We start from the raw sequence: 27242 nt of genomic DNA, 5'->3' as shown, positions 1-27242 counted from the left end.
CCAGATGTCCCTGTCGTTGTCCTCCCGTTCTTGCACTCGCTCGTCCTCCCGTCCCGCTCCCCCAGGGGGCGGCGTGTTCAGGACAGCAGGGCGAACACCACCGGCGTCGATCTCCACCTCGGCTTTCTGCGCAGCAACCGTGGGGTGTGTGTAGCGGCTTGGTTGGACCGGCTCCTCCGGCGTTGACCCCTCTCGCTCACCCCAGGGACACGAGCGCCGCTCCCCCGGCTGTAACAGCGTTGCAGGTGATGTCTCTCTCTTCCCTCTGGCTGTTCAAAACGATCCCCGCTCTCCTGATGGTCTCGTCGCTGATGATGATGTCGCCCTCTACCGGCTGGTATGCAGAGCAGCTAGGCTCCTCCGGCGTTAGCAACACCCGTCCATCTGGACACACTCTCCTGACCTGAATGACCGGCTCTGCACTGCTCCGCTGCTCCGCTGCTTGTTGCTCAGGCTGCTCCGCTGTTCCTCTGCCTGTTGCTCTGGCTGCTCCCCCGGCTGTGTGTGTCCTCCATTCCCCAAAGTCTCAGTGCACTCTCTGGCTAAGTGCTCAGGCAAACGGCACGTCCAACAGAGTCTCACCTGTCCGCCGCCTGCACGTCTCTCCTCTCCCGCTGTCCTCCGGTCCCCGACAGCCTCTTGACACTCTCTGGCTAGGTGCTGTAATGGCAAATTATTGATCAAGTGTGTATTGATTGATTAATTATTAATTATGGCCCTTCTAAGATGTATTTTGTGAACTGTGTTTTTCATCAATGCAGAAGATTGCTGTTCAAGGAGAACATGTAAGTTTCTGTGAGAACATATGTCTTGTTTTGGGAAGTGTCTATGGGAATAGAGTTTCCTGTGAGAACCTGTGTCTTGTTGTGGCTCTAGACTGGACTTGTTATGTATTCTTCTGAACATCAGATTAGCTACATGGCTGAATGGAAAGAACTGCCCTCCACGGTGAGGGGCGGGCATCGATAGTTTTCAGTATAAGATGTGATGTAAACAATAATTCGGGGCTCTCGTATTGTCAAATGTAGACAAGGGGAGACCTCTGCGCAGAGATGATTGTGGAAATAAAACCTCGTATGAACATTTAAAACGGATATCTCATTATTGATGAATCAGCAGGACATTGCAGTGGATTTTTCCTCCACAACTTGGGGGCTCTGCCCGGGATTGTGATCATCTCCTGTTATCAGGACCTCAAAACTCGAGTTAGCTTACGAGTGGAGGGGTCGGCCCGCCTGCGCAGCCCTGCCCGGTGATTGAGATCTACAAAAAAAAATCCGGTGAGAGGTGTGGAATGCATTGTTGTTGATTGACCAATTATCGCAAATTTTGTTTAGCTGAATACTGTTATACAGTTGGTTTTAAAACATAGGCAATTGCAATTTTTGGTAAAAGGTACAGGTCTGGGGGATTGTGTAGTGGAGAACGGATGTAACTTCTGCCTGGGCAATCTTTTGCCTTTGAGGGGAGTGCGGGGTCCTGGGGATGCTCGCGTGAGATAATATTAGATAAAACTCACTATCGCCGTTTCGGATATACTCACTGCCTAGAGGGTGAGGCGTTGCGTTAGGAAAACGGATGTAACTTCTGGCTGGGGAAATCTTTTGCCTTTGAGGGGAGTGCGATGTGTCCTGGGGATGCTCGCGTGAGATAATATTAGATAAAACTCACTATTGCCGTAGCTTAGAGCGCACGCGTAAGGGAGCTTACTATGAGCCGACTCGTTTTGGGCAAGATTTAGAGAGAAAAATCGGCCTGTTTGTCGACGGGCAAACAGTAAGACGCGGGTTGAAAGGTACACTTGGCGTCGACGTAAGTTGAAAGGTATACTTAGCGTCTAAAAACTGCAGTATAAAGTGGAAAAAAACACATACCCAGACCTGAGCGTTGCGAAAAAAAAGAAAAGTTGTTTTCAAAAGGTCTTTTTCCTTTGAACAAAAAAAATTAAAAAAAAAAAAGAAAAAAAAGGGGAGAGTGTGGGTGAAACTGAGCAGTGAGGCTCATTGAGAGTGTGGGTGAAACTGAGCAGTGAGGCTCATTGAGAGTGTGGGTGAAACTGAGCAGTGAGGCTCATTGAGAGTGTGGGTGAAACTGAGCAGTGAGGCTCATTGAGAGTGTGGGTGAAACTGAGCAGTGAGGCTCATTGAGGAAGAAAAATGGGAAAATGAATGGGAAATGACTGAGAAATTTCTCTGAGCAGTGAGGCTCATTGAGGAAGGAAAAAATGAGAAAAATGAATGAAAAATGAATGGGAAAGAATGAAAAATGAATGGGAAAGAATGAAAAATGAATGGGAAATGAATGGGAAATGACTGAGATATGAATGAGAAATTTCTGAATGAGAAAAATGAGAGGAAGAAAAATCACAAACTAAACTTTTTGTTTTGGGGCTAAACGTTCAAATTGAACTTTTTGTTTTGGGACTCAAGCGTTAAACACGGGCTAAACGTTCAAATTAAACTTTTTCTTTTGGGGCTTAAACGTTCACATGTGTGTAGATAAGCCGGCCGGCAGGGGACAAACAGGGTTGTTTATTTTGTTATGTGGATACACAGTGTGTTTTATTTTAACCCATACTTGCCTACAAAAGAGGGATTGGTTGTTATTTTGTTTTTATTGGTAATATCACAAGGTATTGGTTTTGATTTCGCACACACAAACAAAACCACAGCTGTTTAGAGAAAGCTCATGAGGAGCTATGGGTTTGTATTTGCAGAGGTCGAAATACACACCAGGAAAGCACATTTGTCTCAAGCAGACCTACACACCACATTTAGAGGGAAATATAGACTGTATAAAAGTTATGGCCTAGGTGGTTTTGAAAAACCACAGAAAACAACAGCAACACATTTTTTATAAGGGGGAAAAGAAAGTATGTCTGCCAGAAGCAATACATACATACCATACATAAATACATTTTCATTTATTATGTGAGGAGTTTAATATTTCGCTAGTGTCTCTTAATGTGTCTTAAAAAGGTCTCAACCTGGAAATTGACCCGCGCCTCACCACCATCATGTAGCAGACTGAGAGTCAGCGCCAGGCTCAACTACACTGAGGACCACCAGCAGTCCAGGCTCAAGCGCAGACCATCAACACCCCGGGCAGGCTTCAGCCAGGGAACCGACGGCAGCAACATCCGAAGCCACTACAGCTCTGAACACCGCAGCTAGCGGCCAGCAGTGGGAGAGATTTATCTCTCCCTCCCGTGTAAGTGTTTGACCACACCGGTGTAAACGGGCTAAATAAATGCATCATTGAGTGGTTAGCGTGCTGTAAAAGAATATATAACTGCCGTTGAGTTTCCCATTCATAGCTTGGCCCGGAGGTTGACGCCAGCAGGATAACATCTGCCCTTGGATATGAACAATGCGCTGTGGGGGGACCGACCTGGACAGTAACAGCAGAGAGGACTCAAGCGAGGCGAAGCAAGACGGAGCGGAGAAGGTGTGAGGCGCTGGTCAATAACAGGCGAGAGACTGACACGGCCGGAGACGCAAGCCAGTTGAGGGTGGAGGGTTCACAGCAGAACTTCCTCCAAAGACACCAATTATGAGCAGATAAGTAATGACACACTTGAACATTTGCATGTTACAGCTGTTTGACAAACCATTGTTTTAGTAAGAGAATCACACACTGCATACATTATGTACATGCAATGCACACAGAGCAAAAGTACTTTTATGCATTAGTACAGTATTGTTTAATAGAAGTTATGTTTTTTTTAGGAAAAGTGAGTGTTTAGCCTGGAAAACCCTTATTGCCAAGCGAAAAGGTAAATGTTTGTGAACACACTGAGATTTCCCCCCCCCCCCGCTTCTCGGCCTGAAGCCTTGAAGCGGTGCAGCACCCTCCAGATAACCACAGTGCATAGCGCACACACATTTCCCAAGAGGACTGAGAGAGGCAGAGACAAGTTAAAGGGTGTCTCTCTCTAAAAAATAAGTATATAGAAAAACTGCTAAATTAATTGACACATGCGTTATATAACGCATCTGTCAAAGGGGGTAAGCAGCTTTTGTTTTTGTGTCTGTTTTTTGTTTTGTTTTTAATTTTTTTTGTGTTGTTTGTTGTGTATGTGTTTGTGTGCCTGTGTGACTGAGACAATCAGATTGGACAGTAGATTGGGACGATCTCCAATGCCAGATGCTGAGATCCAGCCTCCCACATCCTTCACCAGCGCAATTAGCTTAGTCTCTGCATACACACACACACATGCGAAAGTTTGAGGACAGACCGGATGAATGGCGAAGGACAGACAGTGTGGTGCACTCAGGCGAGTGCATCCTTCGTGACGGTTTCCCCCTGGCGAGTAAGATGCTGAGAGTCGTACTTGGTGTGGTTTGTGTAAAAAACTGTGATCATGTGTATTAAAAAGCGTTTTGGAACCACAGGAGACAGGGGAAGTGTGAACACAGTGTGAATGAGTGTGGTTTGGAATAGTGAAAGGAGTGAGATTGTTGAAGGCAATGTTATTGTACACCCAGACAGGAATGTTCATGGACTCCAGTGTGACTAGAGAGCGGAGAGGAGGACAAGGACTCAAGACATGACTTGGACTTGTAAGATGACTTGTGAGCTGATAGGTCGCGGGTTCATTTCCCGGCTTTTGAGCAGAGTACATGCCAAAGTCGACTTGGGATGTATGTCTGCCGGATGCTTGGAAGGGAACCCAAAACATAGAGGTTAATCTGACTAATGTGTTCTGTAGGTTGTGTAAATTGTGTATTAAGCAGGGTTGGGGGTAATTAATCAAATTGTGTGTTAAATGAATATAAACATATTCTAAACTACCAAGTAGGGCTTAATTTGAAGGTAACCTGCAACAAGTTAAAGGTTTCAGTCTTCGATTGGACAACAGGGGCCCATTTACCAGAAATGTCATATAAGTGTGGAACAATAAAAAGGCCATCTTGCCTCTGACACACTTTGCTTATGCTATGAAATCCTGGGTAAATAATCATGCTTGATTTGATATTTAGCATCGCCAAGAGTTTGATTTGAGCGAGCGATACATTGTAATACAAGTAAAAGTGAAATTTGAGTTCCAGTGGTTTTACTTAGCCATAAACCGAAATGCAGTTAAGTGAGGATTTATTAATTGTAATTGTGAACACAGAGGGAAATTTTGATCTATGCAGAAAGGCAAACAGCCTATCATTTGATGTTTCACAGGTTGTTTTCTTATTGTTGATTGTACAGCAGTATATTCATTTTATCGTGATAAAAGTTTGTTAGCAAAGTAATAGTTTCTTATCAATAATTTATTTTTAATATTGATAAATGATTTATTCTTATCAAAAGTGTGGAATTGTAATGGCAAATTATTGATCAAGTGTGTATTGATTGATTAATTATTAATTATGGCCCTTCTAAGATGTATTTTGTGAACTGTGTTTTTCATCAATGCAGAAGATTGCTGTTCAAGGAGAACATGTAAGTTTCTGTGAGAACATATGTCTTGTTTTGGGAAGTGTCTATGGGAATAGAGTTTCCTGTGAGAACCTGTGTCTTGTTGTGGCTCTAGACTGGACTTGTTATGTATTCTTCTGAACATCAGATTAGCTACATGGCTGAATGGAAAGAACTGCCCTCCACGGTGAGGGGCGGGCATCGATAGTTTTCAGTATAAGATGTGATGTAAACAATAATTCGGGGCTCTCGTATTGTCAAATGTAGACAAGGGGAGACCTCTGCGCAGAGATGATTGTGGAAATAAAACCTCGTATGAACATTTAAAACGGATAACTCATTATTGATGAATCAGCAGGACATTGCAGTGGATTTTTCCTCCACAGTGCCCCAATGCACCGCATGCCCAGCAGGCTCCCTGCCATCCCCAGTGCCGTTGCTCAGCGTACCCGGTCTGTCCCCCGGGACCGCTGCGACACCACCTCGCCACGTGGCCCGGTTCCCCGCATGTCCAACACAGTCTCTGTTGCGGCTCCTCCGGCCGTTCTCCCCGCTGCTTTACCTCTGTGCTCATCAAGTCCACACGCTGCATGACTTCCCGCAGCGCCCGCATCAGCTCCACTGCCCAGGCAGGAGTCGCTTCCAACAGCCATCTGACTTCTTTCAACAAACGGGCTTCCATGCCCGCCAGCACAGAGCTGATCCCCATCGTCAGCTCCTCTTTCCTCCCGTTCACCGATGGCCATTCTCCGCCGCGCACCATCGCACGTGGTGCTCCTAGCAGCTAGCACACGCAGCTAGCCTGCTACCGCTAGGTCGCTCGAGCCCTCAGCCGTTAATTCCAACTTTCTCCGTCGTTCCTTCTCACTCTCTCCCCTCTCGGCCGACGCAGAGGCGATACCGATCCCACTTCTAGACACCAATGTAACGAATCGGGTATTCGTCCACAGGAACCAGAAGACTTGTAGTTGATACAGGGCTTTTATTCACAGGCTCATTCTCATAGCTCCTAGCTGTAGCTTCGCTGCTTGCTATACACACATCCAGTCAGCTCTCTCCCATATACAGACTGGCAACCACGAGACAGGATGGTCACATACCCACCCTTCCCCCCAGGAACACACCCACACACATCAGTTCCTAGCTAAACACAGAAACACCACATTACATGTAAAACCCCAGATCGCTACAGTATGATATAAGACAGTTTTCCACATGCAGTACTAGCAATGTCATATATCTAATCTCATGTCCATGTGGACTTCAATATGTTGGAAAAACGATACGACAAACCCTTTAGGCAGACTGAAGATGGCTTTGTAGCCTAAACGTTTCTGTTCAGTTTTCTTTTTTTGTTTGTTTCACATGGTAGCACCTTTGTATTGTTTTGTATATTCATTTATGGACCTGTGAGCGCTGACCAACACCAAGAGGCAGAGAGGCTTGAATTTCCAAAAACAAAGTGGTTTATTAAAGGGCAAAGTCACATGGGGGGGGGGGGGGGGGGAATAATGCAAACAACTTAAATCTTCTTCCCCAATGGGGCGTTTCATGAACAGTTCCGACTGTTATAAGTCTCCAGAGGTTGCCTATGGAAGGAGAGAGTAGACTTATTACAAATATGTCCATTTACAACAAATCTCCTCCTAAACATAGTGGAGTGTGTGTGTAGCTTACCGCCCGACGATGCGTTCCTCTCCCAGGAGAATGAGCCTCTGACCGAGCAGGTTTGGCCTCAGTTTAATACTCAGCTGATCAGGGCACAGCTGTCCTCACTTGCTTGATCGGACACACCAGCCATCATTTCAGACTGATTGAGTAGGTACCGGGGAATGTACCGCCCCTCAATCACTCTGCCAAGGGTCAAAGAGCTCCACCTACCTCTGGGAGGGCGCATGTCGGGGCGAGCCCACAGTGACACTCCACAGACCATTAAACATAATGGCATCTTCACATCCGTGAACCTTTGGAGTGGACATTCCATTTTTTCTATCAGTGTGCGAGCTTCTCCTGGTTCCTTCTTGACAATTTTTTGGCCTACGCACCTGATGTGTTTCTTTGGACTTGTAGCAAGAGCGCAAACACCCTATCTCATTTTTGACAAGTGAATAGTGTCCATGTTTTCCAGACTCATTCCTGCGGTAGCCTACTCTGTTAACTGTATGGAATAATTTGCATGTTTTCATATTTGGGATTTTTTTCCTTCCATCAGTCATGAGTTTTGAGTGTAATATTCCTGGATATTCTGGTGAGGTTTTTCAGTTTGTGGGTGTGAAGCCAAGTCACCTGATGTTTTCTGATTCAGCCATTCATTGTGTAACAACAAACAACCACCAATAAAGTCAGAAATCAATAGTTTTATTTTCTCTAGACATTTTCGTACAATTTACATCAGATTGATACTTCCTCTGATGTAACCTTTGGTTAAAATACTATTTAGGGATTCATACATTGTCAGGTTATGAAAATTAAAATATATTGTGAAAATAACATGGGGGGGGGGGTAAACAATTGCATTATTTTACATTCTAAAGTGTTAGCATGAGGGCTTTTCACACTACACTTAGCCGGGGTTAAGTGAGTCTCTTAGCCTGGGACTAAGGGAGCTGTTAGCCCCAGGCTAAGAAAGATTTGACACTTGCACAATCCTGGAACATTCCAAAGGGGCCCTGGCCCTACTCTGCAGCAGGGTTAGCCCTGACTTTTTGGTGTTAACCACCGATCCTAGCCCTATTCTTAACCCAGGGCTAACCCTATTCTTAGCCCAGGGCTAGCCCTATTCTTAGCCCAGGGCTAGCCCCATTCTTAGCCCAGGGCTAGCCCTATTCTTAGACCAGGGCTAGCTCTATTCTTAGCCCAGGGCGAGCCCTATTCTTAGCCCAGGGCTAGCCCTATTCTAAGCCCAGGGCTAGCCCTATTCTTAGCCCAGGGCTAACCCTATTCTTAGCCCAGGGCTAGCCCTATTCTTAGCCCAGGGCTAACCCTATTCTTAGCCCAGGGCTAGCCCTATTCTTAGACCAGGGCTAGCTCTATTCTTAGCCCAGGGCTAGCCCTATTCTTAGCCCAGGGCTAGCTCTATTCTTAGCCCAGGGCTAGCCCTATTCTTAGCCCAGGGCTAGCCCTATTCTTAGCCCAGGGCTAGCCCTATTCTTAGCCCAGGGCTAGCCCTATTCTTAGAGCAGGGCTAGCCATAAGAGAATGCAGTGTGAAAAGCCCAGGAAGGGGGCTACGTTTGAATGCATAAATTAAAGCTGATAATATACAGTTTGATTATTTAAACGTCTTACCCGTTCAAAGTACATCACAAAGGGTCCATTCTGCTGCAACTTGACAGTGCTCCTTAATCCAGAAGCTTACTTCTCAAAAGTTCCTTTTTGATAAAAAGTTCCTTTTGCAATGTAAAAAACTAGTCCATGGGAGTCAACAGAGATGTTGCAACTCTTCTATTATACGGCTCTGGTCAGACGGTCCCGCAGAACTCTAGCCCAGGCTCTAACTCAGCCTATCAGACGGAAGCTCTAACCCAGGCTATCAGATGGAAGCTCTAACCCAGGCTATCAGACTGAGGGTCTAACCCAGGCTATCAGACTGAGGGTCTAACCCAGGCTATCAGACTGAGGCTCTAACCCTGACACAGTAACAGTTGGAAATGCAGAAACAAAACAAAATAATAACATGTGGGTGTTTTAAACATACAGAATAATAACATGTTGGTGTTTTAAACATAAGCTTTGGAGCTGCCAGACTCTGAGACAGGAGCTGCTCTGTAGATCTTCTGTTCTTGTCCCTTGTAGTTGTATGAATACTGCCTGTGGACAGAAAGGCAGGCAGACAGACAGACAGACAGACAGACAGACAGACAGACAGACAGACAGACAGACAGACAGAGAGACAGACAGACAGACAGAGAGAGAGGCAGGGACATGAGACATGGAGTGATCAAATGTAGTCATTCATCACTTAATAAACAAATCGTAACAGAATGCCAGACAGACACATCTCGATACACAGTAAGACTGCCCTGACAGTTAGTTATTGTTGTCCACAGCTACCTAAAAGCTGGAAGGTGTAAATGTGCAGTTGGCCGGTTGTTTACTTCCTCTGTGCGCTCCAGTTTCAATAGAAACATGAACACCAGTGAAACTGTTTGTTTGTTTGTGAGGCGCTGTTTGCCAGGCGTTTGTGAGGCACCTCACTCTACATACTGTATGTTTTACATGCAGACAAATATTCCAGTATTCTTCCGAATATGACAATATTCTGAATTCGATACGGTCACGGGGGACGTTTTACCTTGCAGTGATTGGAGCATGCATGGCTGCATTAAAAAGTAGAATTCAGTTTCATTAGCCATGTAAACAGTGTCGTTTTTGGAATACGGGCAAAAATCTGAATATTTTGTGCATGTACCGTAATCGTAGTCACTGAGCTGTGTGATCCAACAAGTCACTTCTTCACACATTACATACAGTACAGCAGCAGTATTAGTGTGGTGGTGTGAGAGTGGTATTTACCCTGCGGGGGGCGCTGCCGAGCCTCTCCTGCAGGAGCAGCAGAGCAGAGAGCCTCCCAGTATGGCCAGACAGGCAGCAGCCCAGCCCAGATACAGACCAGTACCCAGCTCAAACCTACAGACAGACAGAAAGAAAGAAAGAAAGAAAGAAAGAAAGAAAGAAAGAAAGACAGACAGACAGACAGACAGACAGACAGACAGGCAGGCAGGCAGACAGACAGAGAGACAGACAGAGAGACAGACAGACAGACAGACAGACAGACAGAGAGACAGTCAGACAGACAGACAGAGAGACAAACAGACAGACAGACAGACAGACAGACAGACAGACAGACAGACAGACAGACAGACAGACAAGGAGTCAGGAAGTGTTTATGGAGAGTCCGGCAGACCATACAGGTGTACATTATGTTTTGGGTGCAGTTCGTTTGTCTGTCTCTCTGTTAGCAAGATTACGGAAGAACTACTTGGCCAATGTTCATGACACATGGTGGAAGGGGGCAGCATGAGCCAAGGAAGAAGCCATTAGATTTCCGCGGCATGGCTCACGGCTCACAATTGCTCAACTGCTAGTTGAGCAGGCGAGCACGCAAAGCTTGCAAGGCATGCTAGAAATCAGCACAATATTTCAAATTAAAATGACTTGAGTAAGAGTAAAAGTATAGCATTGTAAAAACAATACTTGAAATACTCAAGTGCAGTAACGAGAGTAGGCTACTTGTGCACTTGGTTACTCTACACCTCTGTGTGCGACCCACCTGACTCCCCCGTAGTATGGGTCGTAGAAGTTCTGGACGACACGGGCGGCGTACCACGACACTGCTGTCAGGGTGCACAGGCCTGAGGGAGGGACAGAGCTCACATCACAATCTGAACAGCCTCTCTCAAGTCTTGTTATGTTGTTATATGATTTAACTGAGTTGTAACTCCTCTCTCAAGTCTTGTTATGTTGTTATATGATTTAACTGAGTTGTAACTCCTCTCTCAAGTCTTGTTATGTTGTTATATGATTTAACTGAGTTGTAACTCCTCTCTCAAGTCTTGTTACGTTGTTATATGATTTGACTGAGTTGTAACTCCTCTCTCAAGTCTTGTTACGTTGTTATATGATTTAACTGAGTTGTAACTCCTCTCTCAAGTCTTGTTATGTTGTTATATGATTTAACTGAGTTGTAACTCCTCTCTCAAGTCTTGTTACGTTGTTATATGATTTGACTGAGTTGTAACTCCTCTCTCAAGTCTTGTTATGTTGTTATATGATTTAACTGAGTTGTAACTCCTCTCTCAAGTCTTGTTACATTGTTATATGATTTAACTGAGTTGTAACTCCTCTCTCAAGTCTTGTTACATTGTTATATGATTTAACTGAGTTGTAACTCCTCTCTCAAGTCTTGTTACGTTGTTATATGATTTAACTGAGTTGTAACTCCTCTCTCAAGTCTTGTTATGTTGTTATATGATTTAACTGAGTTGTAACTCCTCTCTCAAGTCTTGTTATGTTGTTATATGATTTAACTGAGTTGTAACTCCTCTCTCAAGTCTTGTTACGTTGTTATATGATTTGACTGAGTTGTAACTCCTCTCTCAAGTCTTGTTATGTTGTTATATGATTTGACTGAGTTGTAGCTCCTCTGCCTGTCTGGGGAAACAGCCGGCGCCTTCGTCATTGTGATTGGTCGGCTGGAAAAAATGCTCCACGTCACCGGGCGCTCAAGGCGCACAAAATACGGCTGCTCCGAAAGCACTGCAACCATTTTTTTTTTTTTTTGTACTTTAAAAGTTGAGAAATGTTCAACTTTTTAGAAAAGCGCCGGGTGACGTGAACCGTTTTCTCAGCTGACCATTCGCAATCACAGAGACGCTGGCCGTTTCCCATAGCAACAACACATTATGGAGGAAGTGAAAGTGTCGGTGGAGAAATAGGAAGTTGTAAACAGTGAACTGACTACTGTAACAGCGATCATAAAAGCAGTATCATACTGCTTTTATGATGGCTGTTACAGTAGCGCTCCAGGCAGTGTTTTCTTTTCTTCCCCCATGCAGAGAAATGCTGTGTGAACAGCCCCTAAGAGGCCTGCTAAATGAGCAGCGATGGGGAGCGAGACTTCGTATGGACCCAGAGGACCAGAGCCAGGCTGTACCTGACAGGATGAACAGGCAGCCCCCGGTCAGAGCCATCTTCCCCTTGGCCTGCTCAGAGGTTCTGCCCAGCTTGGTGCATTTCAGCCCCAGGACGGAGACCACGATGGAGGCCAGGCCCAGCAGCAGAGACAGGATCATCAGAGCCCTGCATGCCTGGACGTGAGCTGGAGAGCAGGAGATATCCATTTAGAGAATGTAGACACACTCGTACAAGATTATTACTGTAATAACGCAGAATCGAAACAGTCGATGGTACTTTTTAAAGGACAGTAGGTAACAAACGTCTTTGGGTGAGGAGAAATGAGAACACCTCCACAGACTGGATTTCAACAGTTCAACACATTCACACTGGGAGCTGACCAGTAACCAGTGTGATACTGGTGAACTCAACAGTTCAACACATTCACACTGGGAGCTGACCAGTACAACCAGTGTGATACTGGTGAACTCAACAGTTCAACACATTCACACTGGGAGCTGACCAGTACAACCAGTGTGATACTGGTGAACTCAACAGTTCAACACATTCACACTGGGAGCTGACCAGTAACCAGTGTGATACTGGTGAACTCAACAGTTCAACACATTCACACTGGGAGCTGACCAGTAACCAGTGTGATACTGGTGAACTCAACAGTTCAACACATTCACACTGGGAGCTGACCAGTACAACCAGTGTGATACTGGTGAACTCAACAGTTCAACACATTCACACTGGGAGCTGACCAATAACCAGTGTGATACTGGTGAACTCAACAGTTCAACACATTCATATTGGGAGCTGACCAGTAACCAGTGTGATACTGGTGAACTCAACAGTTCAACACATTCATATTGGGAGCTGACCAGTAACCAGTGTGATACTGGTGAACTCAACAGTTCAACACATTCACACTGGGAGCTGACCAGTACAACCAGTCTAATACTGGTGAACTCCGAGCAGCTCACTGGTTAAGTGCCTTGCTTTAGGGCAGCTTGAGGACCACTTTCTCCACCCAGAGTTTCTCATCAAGTCTGAGGATTTGAACGTGCTTCTGACGGGCCACACAGACCCTCCATGAACTTCAGGCCATTATTTCTTTTCCAGAAGGAATAGAGTCTTGTAATAGAACAAGTGATCATCGACTGAAGGGATCTTGGGTCTATACATAAACAAACATGAAAAAAAACATGAAAGTACAGAAATTCGCCTTTAACCCTAGAACACTAACGTCGGGTGATTTTCACCCGGACAATTGAATTCACGTGATTTTCATTGTCTTGCTGCTGTCTGAGGTGGGCGGGTCCTTAGGTACCCAGGATGCTCACTGACGTCATTGAATGTAGGTTTGTTTCCCTGCTCCCATTCATGGTTTTTTCTACCGGCTACGTGTTCGGGTGATTTTCACCCGACCTTAGTGATAGAGGGTAAAATATCTTCGGGTTAGGGTTAATGGTATTGTGGTGACTTGTGTGGTGATTTTCACCACACAAGTCCCATGAATGGGTGGACCAAAGGAGAAGTTGGGACCTCCTGTTTTTTTGGGGGGGGGGGACGGGGGGGGGGGGGGTATTTTTTTGTAATGATTACCTCATTTTTCCCGAATTTGACATATTTTTATAGTGTCCCCCATAATAATTTTTGTTGTGTTTTTTGTGATATTTCACATTTAAAAATAAAAGCAGAGTACCTCAATTTGCCATATATTGTTGTACTTTAAGATATTTTGATGAGAAGTATGTTTTATGGGGTATATTGCTATTATTTCTAGGGTTAAGTAACATTTAACATTTAGTTTTAACATTTAACATGTAGATTTAGATCAGCAGTTCCCAACCTTTTCCGACTCATGACCCACTTGAAAATCTCAAAATGTTCGTGGGACCACATCTGACCATAAACAATACGGACGCCAAATAATACGTTTTTCAAGGCACTTTTATTTTAACGATAAAAGGAGCTGTCCATCAGCACCACACAGAAATCAGAAACTAAAAGTGAGGGTCTGTCTGCATGCAATAGGCTAATTAACAGATTGATTACAATTTAAATAACGGTATCATTAAATTAATAATAATAATAATAATAATATAATAATAATAAAAAAAATCCACAAATATCGGAATGCTTTGTAAATGATTTGGCCCACTTGCAATACCTTTGCGGACCCCCAGTAGGCCCTGGCCCAGATGTAACATTAATATTATTTTTATTTTATTTGTACAAGAAAAGTAAATAAAACAAAGTTCACAAATATTGCGGTAAATCTGGTCAATTAAAAGTGACTATTTTTTATTTTTTTTAAAGTTTGGAGCAAAGAGTTGCTGTTTATTTCAACATGCGCCACTTTACAATCGGCGCCCCGTAGATGTCTACCGCCTCTGAGCGGACCTACCTACCGGGTAAAGCCAGTAAGGACTCAAACTCGCGGCAGTTCTGGACGCCGGTGCTGTCCTCGGCACACGAGCGCCACAGGTTCTGGTACTGTCGCGTGGAGATGATCACGCTGCCAGAGACCGTGGTCAGCTTCCACACGTCGTTAGCCAGGCAGGCTCCGGTCAGCAGCCAGCCTGCCAGGCCCAGCAGGAAGCTAGCCAGCTCCCGCGCCGTCGTCATCACCACGCCGCTACGCTACGCTAAACTGCTAATGTCAGAAAGAAATGGTAGTGTAGATGTACCTCTCCTACCACTGCCAATTCAATTCCTGGCAGCAGTACTTCCGGCTTGGTCAGACGTCCCTACACAAACAATTGGCCGTGTCTGCGGGTGGGAAGCCGGTGGGGTATGAGTCCTGCGTCGCTACACTAGCGCCCCCCCTCTCGTCGGTCGGGGCGCCTGTTCAGGGGGAGGGGAACTGGGGGGGATAAGCGTGATCCTCCCAACACTCTACGTCCTGCTGGTGAAACTCCTCGCTGTCAGAAAGCACGTGCTAGTCTACGGCTCTCCCCAGATCGGCAGAGCGGGTGGAGCAACGACCGGGACAGCAGGGGGAATTGGCCAAGTAGAGCTGGGGGGGAGTGGAGAAAAATCCAGAAGCAAAAAGTAAAGAGAAAGGAGACTTTCAAACTCTTTAAAAAAGCTTAAATGGAAAATGAAGGTGACTCCGATCGCTCTCTCTCGCTCACAGAATCCTCACCAAAGTATAACGAATATAAAAAGATGTCGTCTCTCCTCTGTCTGTATGTCTGTATGTATGTCTGTCTCTCCTCTGTCTGTCTGTATGTCTGTATGTCGGTTTCAGCCGAGGAGAACTTTGCTCTTTGCCCAGAAGCCATAAAAGCGGCTGCTCCTCCTCTGATGGTGGTAATCATGCTGGATGAGGAAGTGTTGGATCAGCTGACGATACTTCACAGCTGTAGACAGAGTTTTGAACCCCAGAGTTTTTGTTTTTATTTATTTTTAGCCATTTTTGCCTTTGTTGATAGGACAGTAAGTAGATTGACAGGAAACGTGAGTGACACAACATGAGGTTGTATTTATCTTTAAACGTGCGACAATTTTAGACGAAAAATACGGATTTGGTGTACAAAAGCCTTAAGGCCTATGAAATAACCCTTCAGCCGGAGGCGGAACTCGCCATCTTCGGCTGCACAGAATCCTCTCTGCTCCTTCCTACGGCTGTGCAGCAGGCTCTGATGCAACAGTCTCATTCTGAGGGAGTGAAAGTCCCCCTCTTCAGCTGTGGCTGACGAACATGGTCTCAGTTATACTTATACATATGAAGAGACTCAGGTTGCTGAGGACCAACTCACTTAAGACATATTTTCAACTAGCTGGGACCCGTTTCTGGTCTACTTTGAAGAGGTTGGGGCAACGGGTGACTCGCCCAGCTAATTCCTCCTGGACCCCTTGTGTGTGATCTCATGCACAACATCAACATCATCATTATCTCATCTAAAATTGAGTAAGTGGGCTCTGTCTGTCTGTCTGTCTGTCTGTCTGTCTGTCTGTCTGCCTGTCTGTCTGTCTGTCTGTCTGTCTGTCTGTCTGCGATTTTGGTCACGTTTTTGGTTCCACATTGTGAGATTTGTGATGATTTTGGTCATAATGATGTCACTGATGATGTCACAATGTCTATGACATGATCAGTGATGTCACTCGAGCACTCGATGATGTCATCGGTGATGGTCTAATGTGATTTAAAAATGTTCCTCATCACTACCTATCTATTTATCTACTGAATCCATGTAAATAACCTGCAGGTTAGAGTGAAGTGTGGCGTCTCTCTCACCTGGCAGGCCCAGCAGCGTCTTATACCTGTTGCACTGGATGGAGCCGGTGGAGGAGGAGGCGCAGCTCATCCACAGGCCCTCAAACTGCCACAGGCCCGAGGTCACAGAGTCTGCCTGGGAGCGCACGCGCCACAGCTGAGACGAGGTGCAGGAGGACTGCAGGCACCAGGCCAGCAGGCCCAGAACCAGACCCAGCACCTGAAGGGCCAGGGCCATGCCTGCTGGAACCAGAACCACAGCAGTGAGGTCATCAACATGAGACAGCACCGACAACGCCACAACATACACTCTGACTGTAGTAGTCCAGTAAAAATGTCACTTGACCTCACACTAATTGCAACAAAACCAAACTCAACTGATTTTGTATCCTCAATATGTCCTCAATGAAGGAAAAAAAGTGTTAAGGAAATGTATGAAGGGAAAATTTTGAAAATGACCTATATGATGCTACCAAAAACGTTTATTTATTTATTTTTTAACATTTATTTTTATTTTTATTTTTTTTATTTTTTTCTCCTTGAAGCAAAAAACACATACAGGATATAAGTGATGAGATTTATGGCACATAAAAAAAAAAAAAAGGCTTCCATAGGCTACCATCATATTTAGGTCATTTTCAAAACTTTCCCTTCATACATTTCCTTAACACTTTTTTTCCTTCATTGAGGACATATTGAGGATACAAAATCAGTTGAGTTTGGTTTTGTTGCAATTAGTGTGAGGTTGACCCACATATTACGCGTAAAATGCCTGGACTATAGTTGTACTGAAGCCAGCCACAGAGAAAGGCGATTGGTCGAATCATCATTCGAGAGACCTGTGAGTCGACGGAGATTCCTCAAGTAAAGCAGTCGTTTTTCCCCCCCATCTAAATTTCAATCTTTGATTTAATTTGTTAATTTATTCTTGTTTCGATTTATTTAGGCCTCTTAGGTTTTGAGAAATAGGCTAAATAACTGTATAGCCTAGACCTAGGCGTTGGAGATGTCATTTCAAAGCAGCGCCAATGTCTTATTTTACACGATTAATTTGTTCATTCATGTAGGCTACATGTTTTAATGTTTAAAAAATATAGAAATAGAAAATTGGGCTATAAGAGCTTAAATTAAAAAAGAAATACATGTCTTCTGCCTGTCTCATTATTCAGACAAATCCATTATCCAATAGCTCGACGTCGGCAATTCAAATCTTGCATTATCATATACAGTCTCTTATTGATTTTTAAATGCTCAAAAATATGTCCCCATCATCACTCTGTTGCATTGACTGACAATGTAGTCCAAATATTAACTGAAGATTATTATTTTTTAAATAGAATAGTCAAATATAATATATATATAAAAGTTTTAAAATAATCGTGACATTGATTTGAAGTCATATCGTCCAACCGTAATGTGAAACCATTACAGCTTCGATATTTAGACTTCCCACTTTGATCGTTCCGTTGCCTTGTTGTTATCTCTCCTGTAGTGCTATCTATCATCTAGATTGTTTTGGTGCGAGTTTCAGAGTTTTGGAGATATCGGCAATAGAAATGCGGCAAAAAAATACCTTTGAAAAACCACGTCTCACCACGCAGAAGGAAGCGCATGCTTCGCGGAAGTAGTCAAAAGAAAAAAGTTCCTACATGAAACTGCTCACAACAAGGTCTGTGGATTATCTTGAGCAATCGGGTCATGATTTCTGGAAAGAGACATTGCTGTTGAGTTTTTCAAATGGTTTTGTTTTGTTGTTTTTGGAGAGGGGGGGGTGCGTTGATCACTACAAAGTTGAGGGCCATCCAGTCCCATTGTATTGGAGAGAAGGCAGACATTTGAAGTCTGCAACTCACACCAAAACCATCTAAATTGATAAACGGCACTACGGGGTGAAGAAAAAATATGTATTTTAGATTTAGCGGTGAACTGTCCATTTAAATTACTTTTCCTAACTAGAACTAGAGAACATTTACAGGTTCTGAAGGAGAACACGGGGACGGACAAGAAATCACACTGACAAACAGCTTCACTGTACAGATCAATAACACTCTTATGGATTATTGAAAATGTAACATTTTCACACACAAAAACAACAAGAGGCCGGTTCTTACCGACAGCAGAGGGGTGACGGCTGTGAGTTTGATGCTTGTGAAGTGAAGTTTGTCTGGTCTGTGGTCGTCTTGTGTTTTACTGAACCCTGCGTTTGCTCTGGCGGTCGGTCGGTGAGCAGGTCAGTGAACCCTGGACACACATCGATCGCCGTGACGTCCAGAAACCTCTCATCTCCAAGCCCGGGCAGCGCTGCTTCACACGCTGGGCGAAAACACAGCGTTCCCATGAAGGTTACATGGAGGTTTCGGGGTATGAACCGGACTCATGGATCTTAGAGACATGAAACTTATAGGTCACCACCGAGCATCATGTGACTCACCTCAGTGTTGGAGTTAAGAGGTTTCCACACGCAGCCACACAGCTGGACACTGATCCCTGTTGCATCTCATACCTACTGAAACTACTGTAGGGGTGTCCCCCCAAAAAAGGTCCATTCATGTAAGAATCATAATTCTTATCTTCCACCATTCTGAATCGATTCACAAATCCCAAATCACAAAATTGTTTCTTTTTCTTAGTTACTTTCACTTATTTTTCTTGAAGTCACTGAGAACTGATAAATAAGCTTTTATTTGTGCAAGTTTAGCATGAATAAAATGTTGTTTGTGTTTACATTATTGCAATCAGTTTTCGACTGGAGTCGATCCTGAAATCCCCCTATGTACTGAATCTACTGTATGTACTGAATCTACTATGTACTGAATCTACTGTATGTACTGAATCTGAGAATCGATTCTGAATCAAATCGTGACCCCAGGAATCTGAATCGAATTGCCAGATATCCAAAGATTGACACCTGAGTGTAAACACAGGTGAAGTTAGTCCATATAACACACAGGGACGTTGCCATCACAACTCCATAGCAGCCTTCTCCAAAACACCTGGAGTCAGTGGAGCAGTTCTTCACAGTTCCAAAAAGACCTATATTATATTTACACCACGAGTGCCAATCTGAACTAACAGCTGACTGATTAGCAACAGATCATGGTGATAATGGACTGTTTGGCTGTCTTTGTTTTGGAAATCCACTGACTCCAGAGGCCTGTACTACAAAGCCAGTTTAGTGGTTTAGCGAGGTAACTTCAGGTTTAAACCTGGTTTGGCCGTACTACAAAGCAAGTTAACTTCTTACCGACATATATTTCCATAGCAACTTATGCTTCACACTTAACCTGGTCCGTAGCAGGTTAAGTTGCAAGGATAAGATTAGACCTTAAATCCACCGCCCACGAACCAATCGAATCAGCAGTTTGGAAAAATGGCCAACCCCTTTCTGGATGAGTTTCCCGAAGGAGCACGAATTGTAATGTTGAATGAGTAATGGTAATCAATGTTAATGTTAATCAAGGACTAAAGCCTTGCACTTGTTGGCTATTTTAATTAAGCCCTATACCACTTTGGAATATGTTTTTATATATTCATTTTTGTGCTCTCAAGTAGCCTAGATACGTTGTTTGATCCCGCTGATCGATTGCAGCTGAATAGTGAGTGGAGAAATATCACTAAACCGGCATAAAAAGGTTACATAAACGTCTCCAAAGCGCACGGTGCCATGTGCGCAATGGAGCTGAGACTGACGTTGGGTTGGAATTGAAATAGTCATAGCTTACATGCTGGCCTACTACATCTAAGCAATTTAATATGGGATCACCTGCACACAGGCGATCCCATATTAAGATGATTCATATCTAGCCTACTCCTGCATTTTGCAGCTGCAAGTGTTGCTTTTGGCCTGTATGATGTGATTGAACTTCATATTTCCAGCATCATTATATGAAATATGGAGATATGCGACTCTGCTGACAATATATGTGACCACAAAATAGGCTATTTTTTATAAATGAAATCTATGCCCGCACATACCGTGTCGTTCAGAAGCCTCTTTTAATTTTATTATCATTCTTTTTTTTATTCATAGCCTATAGGAATTATTCAATCAGTGCGACTAAACATGACATCATTATTATTCGTTGAGCCTAAATGGTCTACGGATTTTGGACTGAGACATTAGGCTACACATTGCTTCCACTCGCAGTTTATTGAGAGGGTGAATTCAGCTGCTGTAGGATACGTGGAGGCAGAAACCGCTCTTCAAATAAATGACTGATGTGAATAAAAGTGGTAACTTTAGACAGTCATTCGGGAACAGACTAAAAATATCCAATGCGGATTTTGATTCTGACATAGTAGTCGATGGCTTTGATGAATGAGGAAATAGGCGTGTCTGGCGCTGTAAAAGCTACGGTTCTGAGCTGAGCGGTCCATATTGCATTGTGATTGGCTAGTTGTTAAAAACCACGCCTCTTTTCCGGGCACGAGCTCGTGTGCACGGGCATTTTCATGTGCACGCGCAGTCAACTTGATTAGAAAAACCTGGTTCGAGTTAACGACTGGCAAACGAGGTTCGTAGTACAAGTTAACTACAATCGAGCTGATCTGGTTTAGACAAACCAGATCAAGGGACAGATCCTGGATCTTCTTATCCAACATTCGTAGTACAGGCTACAGGTCAGATCTGGACCTGACAGACAGCCTCTACAGCCGGTTAATATACAACTGGCAGCCAACACAAGGCTGTGTGTGTGTGTGTGTGTGTGTGTGTGTGTGTGTGTGTGTGTGTTGGGGGGGTCAGTTTGAGTTTCTGTGACTCACATCATATCCACAGTGCAATGTACGGCCCACTAAGGACAAATACATCTTATTTATGATCACTGATTGGAAGTAACCAAGTACAAATACTTTGTCACTGCACTTAAGTAGGATTTTCAGGTATCTGTACTTTACTATTTATTTTACTTTACAACTTTTTACTATCACTCCCTACATTTTAATCCAAATATCTGTACTTTCTACTCCTTACATTTTCAAAACAGTAGTTACTTTAGCCTGATGATGTAACGTTGTTTGTCTCTCGTTGTCTCGTGGTCTCCCAGCTTTCACACATATGTATATTATTGTATATTATACAAGTAGCCTATATATAAACTTTATTCCAGACTCGGGTCCATATAAAATACGTACAAAAACACAGACGGTACAATAAGAAAAAAAACAACAACACAACAACAAATAGGTTTAAAACACATACAGGCAGCTATTCCAGTGCTTCCAGAAGTGTGACATAAATTTTGTGTCACTTTGTGCAGGCACCGCTAGGGCCATAATAACTCCATTCTTTGACCGGCTAAGTTGACGCATAAAACTGTAAATAAACGTTCTCAGAACAGCATGGAAAGTGGGCACATTACTGCTTACAAACATATGGCTTGCACTCTTGTCCATCTTGGATGCCTGAGTAAAATCCTAAATGCATCATTATATGCCACCTGGAGTTTTTTCATCATCAGTACACTTATTACATTTTCGTGCAGCATGTTGTCTTGTGCAGAGTTTACAGCATGTTGGCTTGTGCATAGAGTTTACAGCATGTTGGCTTGTGCATAGAGTTTACAGCATGTTGGCTTGTGCATAGAGTTTACAGCATGTTGGCTTGTGCATAGAGTTTACAGCATGTTGGCTTGTGCATAGAGTTTACAGCATGTTGGCTTGTGCATAGAGTTTACAGCATGTTGGCTTGTGCATAGAGTTTACAGCATGTTGGCTTGTGCATAGAGTTTACAGCATGTTGGCTTGTGCATAGAGTTTACAGCATGTTGGCTTGTGCATAGAGTTTACAGCATGTTGGCTTGTGCATAGAGTTTACAGCATGTTGGCTTGTGCATAGAGTTTACAGCACTGACGCTGAATGTCATCAATAAATCATCTCTGATTATGTGGCCAAGATATCTGTATTTGTTCACAACACAAAGCACTTGGCCTGCTAGCACAAACTAAGGAAAGTTTGACTTCTTATCCTCCTTGGTTTTCACAATTAAAGTAACACTCTTTTTCGAATTAAACATGATGTCATACTCCACACCGTAGCAGGAACAGATTCTAAGCAATTGCTGCAAACCAACACTAGAGGGAGACATAATAACCAGATCGTCCGCATATACCAGGTGATTAAATTAGCCTCTCTCCCACCATACATCCAGTTCTACACTGGTTTAACTGTCGAGACAGATCATCCATATACAGATTAAAAAGTACAGGTGATAAAATTCCTCCTTGCTTCACCCCATTGGTCACTAGAAAAGGTGCAGAAGTACTTGTACCCCATCGAACATGCATTGTTTGGTGTGTATACCAGTACTGTAATAATTCTAATCATATAAGGTGGGACCCCTCGCTTTTGAAGTTTGACAAATAGCTTCCCATGATTGACTCTGTCAAACGCTTTGGATGCATCCAAGAAACATAATTTTTTTTACTTATTTTCCTTCTATACATACTAACCATCTCTTTCAATGCATAAATACACAAATCTGTGCCGTGCTTACTTTTAAAACCAAACTGGTTGTCAGTGGAAATTATATATTGTTGGAGTTTATCCAAAATAATTTGTTCCAGCACAACCACAGTCTGATCTGTTGGCCACTGAGCAGCTCCACTGGAGCGGTTGGGGTTAAGGGCCTTGCTCAAGGGCACCTCAGTGGTGGTAATGAGGGAGGGGCAAGCGCTGCCTTTTCACTTTCCCCACCCAGATTTATCCTGCCGGTCCCGGGGATTGAACCGACGACCTTCTGGTCACAAGCTCGCTTATATCGGTATCGGTTGATATCGGTATCGGAAATTAAGATTTGGACATTATCGGATATCGGATATCGGTAAAAAAGCCAATATCGAACATCCCTAGTTTAATAGTTTTCGAATCCTACTACTTTGGAGGCATGTCTTGTCTGTCTGGAGTTGCAAGATGCGCTGTTGCTCCGATCGCGTCCAAAATTTGCCAAAACACTTTTCCCGGGGTCTCGCATGAATCTGGTGGGGGGGGGAAACAGACCAAAATAATTTGCCCACGGGGGGGCGCTACAGCAATACTTTCCCTATTGTATGCCTTCAGACATTGTGACATCATCAGTGAAGAAGGCGGATCAATGAGTGGAGGGCGGTGAGGTACTGTCAGAGCACCCCATGCAGGGTCACACTGCCTGCGTGGTCTACCTGATGACCCAGGGAGAGACCTAGCTGATGACATAGACTGCATGCCTCTCTACTGGGCTGTGGCCGAGGCTCACCTGGACTGTGTCCGGATCCTCCTGGAAGCCGTGGCCAAGCCCAACAGAAGGGACCTGCAGACAGCCCGGTCTGCTGTGCTGCCTGGGCAGGAAGGATGGACATACTGCAGGAACTCATCAGGTTCTGTGTTGTACTGTTGACATATACAGCGATCATCACACCCTCTGGAGGTCTCTCTACATCAGCGTTGAGTGCAACCACCTGGACTGCTTCCGCCCACTGCTCCAGGCCGCTGGCGTTCTGACCCGTGATGTGGCTTCTCACCTGCTAGATGAGGTGCAGCGCGGTCGTAGTCCAGCTCCTCCTGGACCACGGCGCCGACCTGGACCCTGGTGACCTGGGAGCAGGCAGAGCTGGAGGAGTGGCGGATCCCGAGGCTCTCAGGGACTTGCTGGAGGTCAAGAGATGTCCTCGCAGTCTGTCCCACTTCAGTGTCCTGGCTGTGTGCAGGTCCTGAAGGGATGGCAGGTTGCATCCGATCACCTTCTCTGTACTTCTTGGCTTGGTCAGACGTCCCTACGGACACAATTGGCCGTGTCTGTAGGTGTGACGCCAGTGGGGTCTGAGTCCTGCTCGCTGCACTAGCGACCAGGACTCTGGTTGGTCTCTGCGTCAGACTCTGGTCTGGTCGGTCGGGGCACCTGTTCGGGGGGAGGGGAACGGGAGAGAATAGCGTGATCCTCCCACGCACTACATCCTGCCGGTGAAACATACGAATAATAATAATAATATTAATAAAGCTTTTATTTGGTTCAAAAACACTGCTGTACATTAACTCTGTATCCACCGTCAGTCAACTCTATTATTACAATCAGACGTGTTCAAAAGCAAGAGAAGCTGCACATCAAAGCTAGTAATGAAGACTGAACAGAAGAGGAAAACAGTGCAGAACGGACTCTACCATTAAAGGAACAGTTCAGCCAAAAAGGAAAATTCTGTCATGATCTAAAATGCTGATGGACCGACGGGTGATGTTTTTTAGTCCACAAAACAATCAAACTGGAGACTGGCTGTTCTTGGTCTGGCATAGTCACACATGCAAGTGCATTTTCTCCAGTTGAAAATCCTGATTCAGGGTACCCACAGGGTAAAGCCTTTTTAAGAGCGTTTTAATACCACTTAGAATGAAATGTAATGTCATATATATCGATATAATGGAAAATCAGTATGGTAAAAAAGCCCCCCACTGTCACACTTTGGCAGTGGAAGCTGACTGGACAGCTAAGCTAACGTTACTGGTCTCTATGAAACAGACAATGACAGACTCATTCCACTACTGTTAACTTGACGCTAATTTCACCGTCGCTTTGGCAGTTGACATCCCACTCTCTTCACTGCTCAAACAATAATATGCATTGCGTTATGGGGAGCCCAGTCAGATTCAGCTCCAGCAGGCAGCAATCTCTCTGCCAGACATGTGATAGCTTCCGTCTTGCTGTGTGTTCTGATTGGCTGAGTACCGCAGCGTCCCACCCAAAGCCTTGCTGTGTGTTCTGATTGGCTGAGTACCGCAGCGTCCCACCCAAAGCCTTGCTGTGTGTTCTGATTGGCTGAGTACCGCAGCGTCCCACCCAAAGCCTTGTTGTGTGTTCTGATTGGCTGAGTACCGCAGCGTCCCACCCAAAGCCTTGTTGTGTGTTCTGATTGGCTGAGTACCGCAGCGTCCCACCCAAAGCCTTGCTGTGTGTTCTGATTGGCTGAGTACCGCAGCGTCCCACCCAAAGCCTTGCTGTGTGTTCTGATTGGCTGAGTACCGCAGCGTCCCACCCAAAGCCTTGTTGTGTGTTCTGATTGGCTGAGTACCGCAGCGTCCCACCCAAAGCCTTGTTGTGTGTTCTGATTGGCTGAGTACCGCAGCGTCCCACCCAAAGCCTTGTTGTGTGTTCTGATTGGCTGAGTACCGCAGCGTCCCACCCAAAGCCTTGCTGTGTGTTCTGATTGGCTGAGTACCGCAGCGTCCCACCCAAAGCCTTGCTGTGTGTTCTGATTGGCTGAGTACCGCAGCGTCCCACCCAAAGCCTTGCTGCGGGTCCTCGGATTGGCGTGCAGCTGACATCACTCAACAGAAGTGGCACGCAGATACAGAAGCAAATTGGCCCTCAGATTGGACCAGGATTGGAACTGGACAAAGGCAGATACAGGGCGATATTCGTGAAAAATCGCAATATTCAATATTATCGAAAATCGCACCAAGCCTCAGGGTTGAAGTGTATTATGTAAAAACTTATCTGAAAAAAATAAATAAATAAATAAAAGGCAATGCTCTCGTGGACCACCAGGCGGAGCCCTGCAGACCAGATTGGGAATCACTGGTTTAGGAGAATGCTGCAATGGTGTTTGCCGTGAAACTGCCAAGACTGTTTTGTGGACTAAAAACCTTCACTCGTCCTTCTATCGGGATGGGGGTCAGAAGATGACTGAATTTTATTTTTTATTTTTTAAGGCCGATTTGCAAACCACTTTGTATCATTAACATGTGGGTATATGCAAATGAACAATGTTTACAGCGTCTAACCCGCGTTGTGTAGTCAGCAAAAAATGGCAGAGTGACCCTTTAAAGATGAAAAGAAAACAGGACCTCAGCTGTATGCAGCTGTGAACATGCTAACCATGTGCAACGAGACAGTGATGGTTAGCTGAGCAGATGCTATGGTTAGCTGAGCAGATGCTATGGTTAGCTGAGCAGATGCTATGGTTAGCTGAGCAGATGCTATGGTTAGCTCGCTAACAAGCCCAGAGAAGACAGAAATGAACCAACCGTCTGTTCAGTTGTGTTGAGACGACAGAAACAAGTCAGCTGTTCACAGAGCTGGCCGCCAGACGCGAGGGTATGGCAGCTGAAAGCCTCCATTACGCTACACGTTCTTAGCATAGCATTTACAACACACAGGCTACTATATTACTGAATGTATTTCCTTTTAAAAAGATATAAAGATGATTACATGAGCTGTCATCCCAAACACAGTGCATGAGAGGAGGAAGGGGTGAGACAGAGAGACAGGGAGAGACACAGAGAGAGAGAGACAGAGAGACATAGAGAGAGAATGTGGATTATTGATGCCCATGTCATGTAGTTTTGTACATATATGGACATAAATAAATCATGTCAGAGCCTGGGTTCTCTCGGAGTCACGGCTCCCAGCGGCTGCCATCTTGTCTTCCTCCTGCTTATCCTTCACGTGGGGAAGTATTCGTCTGTACAGTTATACACACAGTCTTGTTTTTCCTCCTGTGAGTCCGCAGGTTCGAGTCCTACGCAGTGCCGGTGCCCCCGGCCGGCCCGCCCCCGCCGCGGGTCCGCAGGTTGTGCCACACCTTGACGAAGGGCTCGCGGTTCTTCCAGATCAACTCGTGACCGAACAGGATGTACCAGCTGCAGAGAGAGACGCACACAAAGCAACGATTATTCTATTATTATTCACTTTGTCTGTCTGTAGGATATGTTTTATTCATGAATGAATTTGCATGAAACTCGGCAGAAAAGCAGGTCATGAGCCAACTTAGAACCGATTGACTTTCCACGGCCACGGGCCAAAAGGGGGCGTGGTAATGGCCGTGGCCAATCACAAAAAGGCGCTTAAAGGAGCATTGAAGGTCGTGGGCCAACTTAGAACTGATGATGGCCCAATTCCAATCCGCCCCCTTACTGACTCGCCCCCCTTAGAGGTGCGTTCACGTGAAGGGAGTGAGGGTTTAGGGATGTCCCACGCTGAAATCACAAAGTGAATGAGGGCTCAGAGTGAGCCCTTTCT

At 44.8% G+C, this 27242-nt stretch overlaps 2 protein-coding genes across 2 annotated transcripts in view; both read right to left on the bottom strand.

Moving 5' to 3' along the window:
• Window positions 1–9922: 9922 nt before the first annotated feature.
• cldn15lb (claudin 15-like b) lies at window positions 9923–16495 on the bottom strand (the record flags this gene model as incomplete). The annotated part of the gene is made up of 4 exons (XM_083636556.1): window positions 9923–10040; window positions 10684–10765; window positions 12067–12231; window positions 16279–16495. 4 exons carry the CDS (start codon window positions 16493–16495, stop codon window positions 9923–9925), a joined length of 582 nt encoding a protein of 193 aa, XP_083492682.1.
• Window positions 16496–24945: 8450 nt separating this feature from the next.
• Window positions 24946–27242, bottom strand: part of parlb (presenilin associated, rhomboid-like b) — a 17363-nt gene continuing 15066 nt past the window's right edge. The window contains exon 10 of the mRNA XM_083637018.1: window positions 24946–26863. Within this exon, the coding sequence (XP_083493144.1) occupies window positions 26743–26863 (121 nt within the window). The 3' untranslated portion in view covers window positions 24946–26742. The remainder of the gene's footprint in view (window positions 26864–27242) is intronic.

Source organism: Poromitra crassiceps (genome assembly GCF_964638095.1).
Source record: "Poromitra crassiceps genome assembly, chromosome: 5".
In the NCBI taxonomy this organism is placed as follows: Eukaryota; Metazoa; Chordata; class Actinopteri; order Beryciformes; family Melamphaidae; genus Poromitra; species Poromitra crassiceps.
This window is presented reverse-complemented; position numbering and strand designations above follow the sequence as displayed.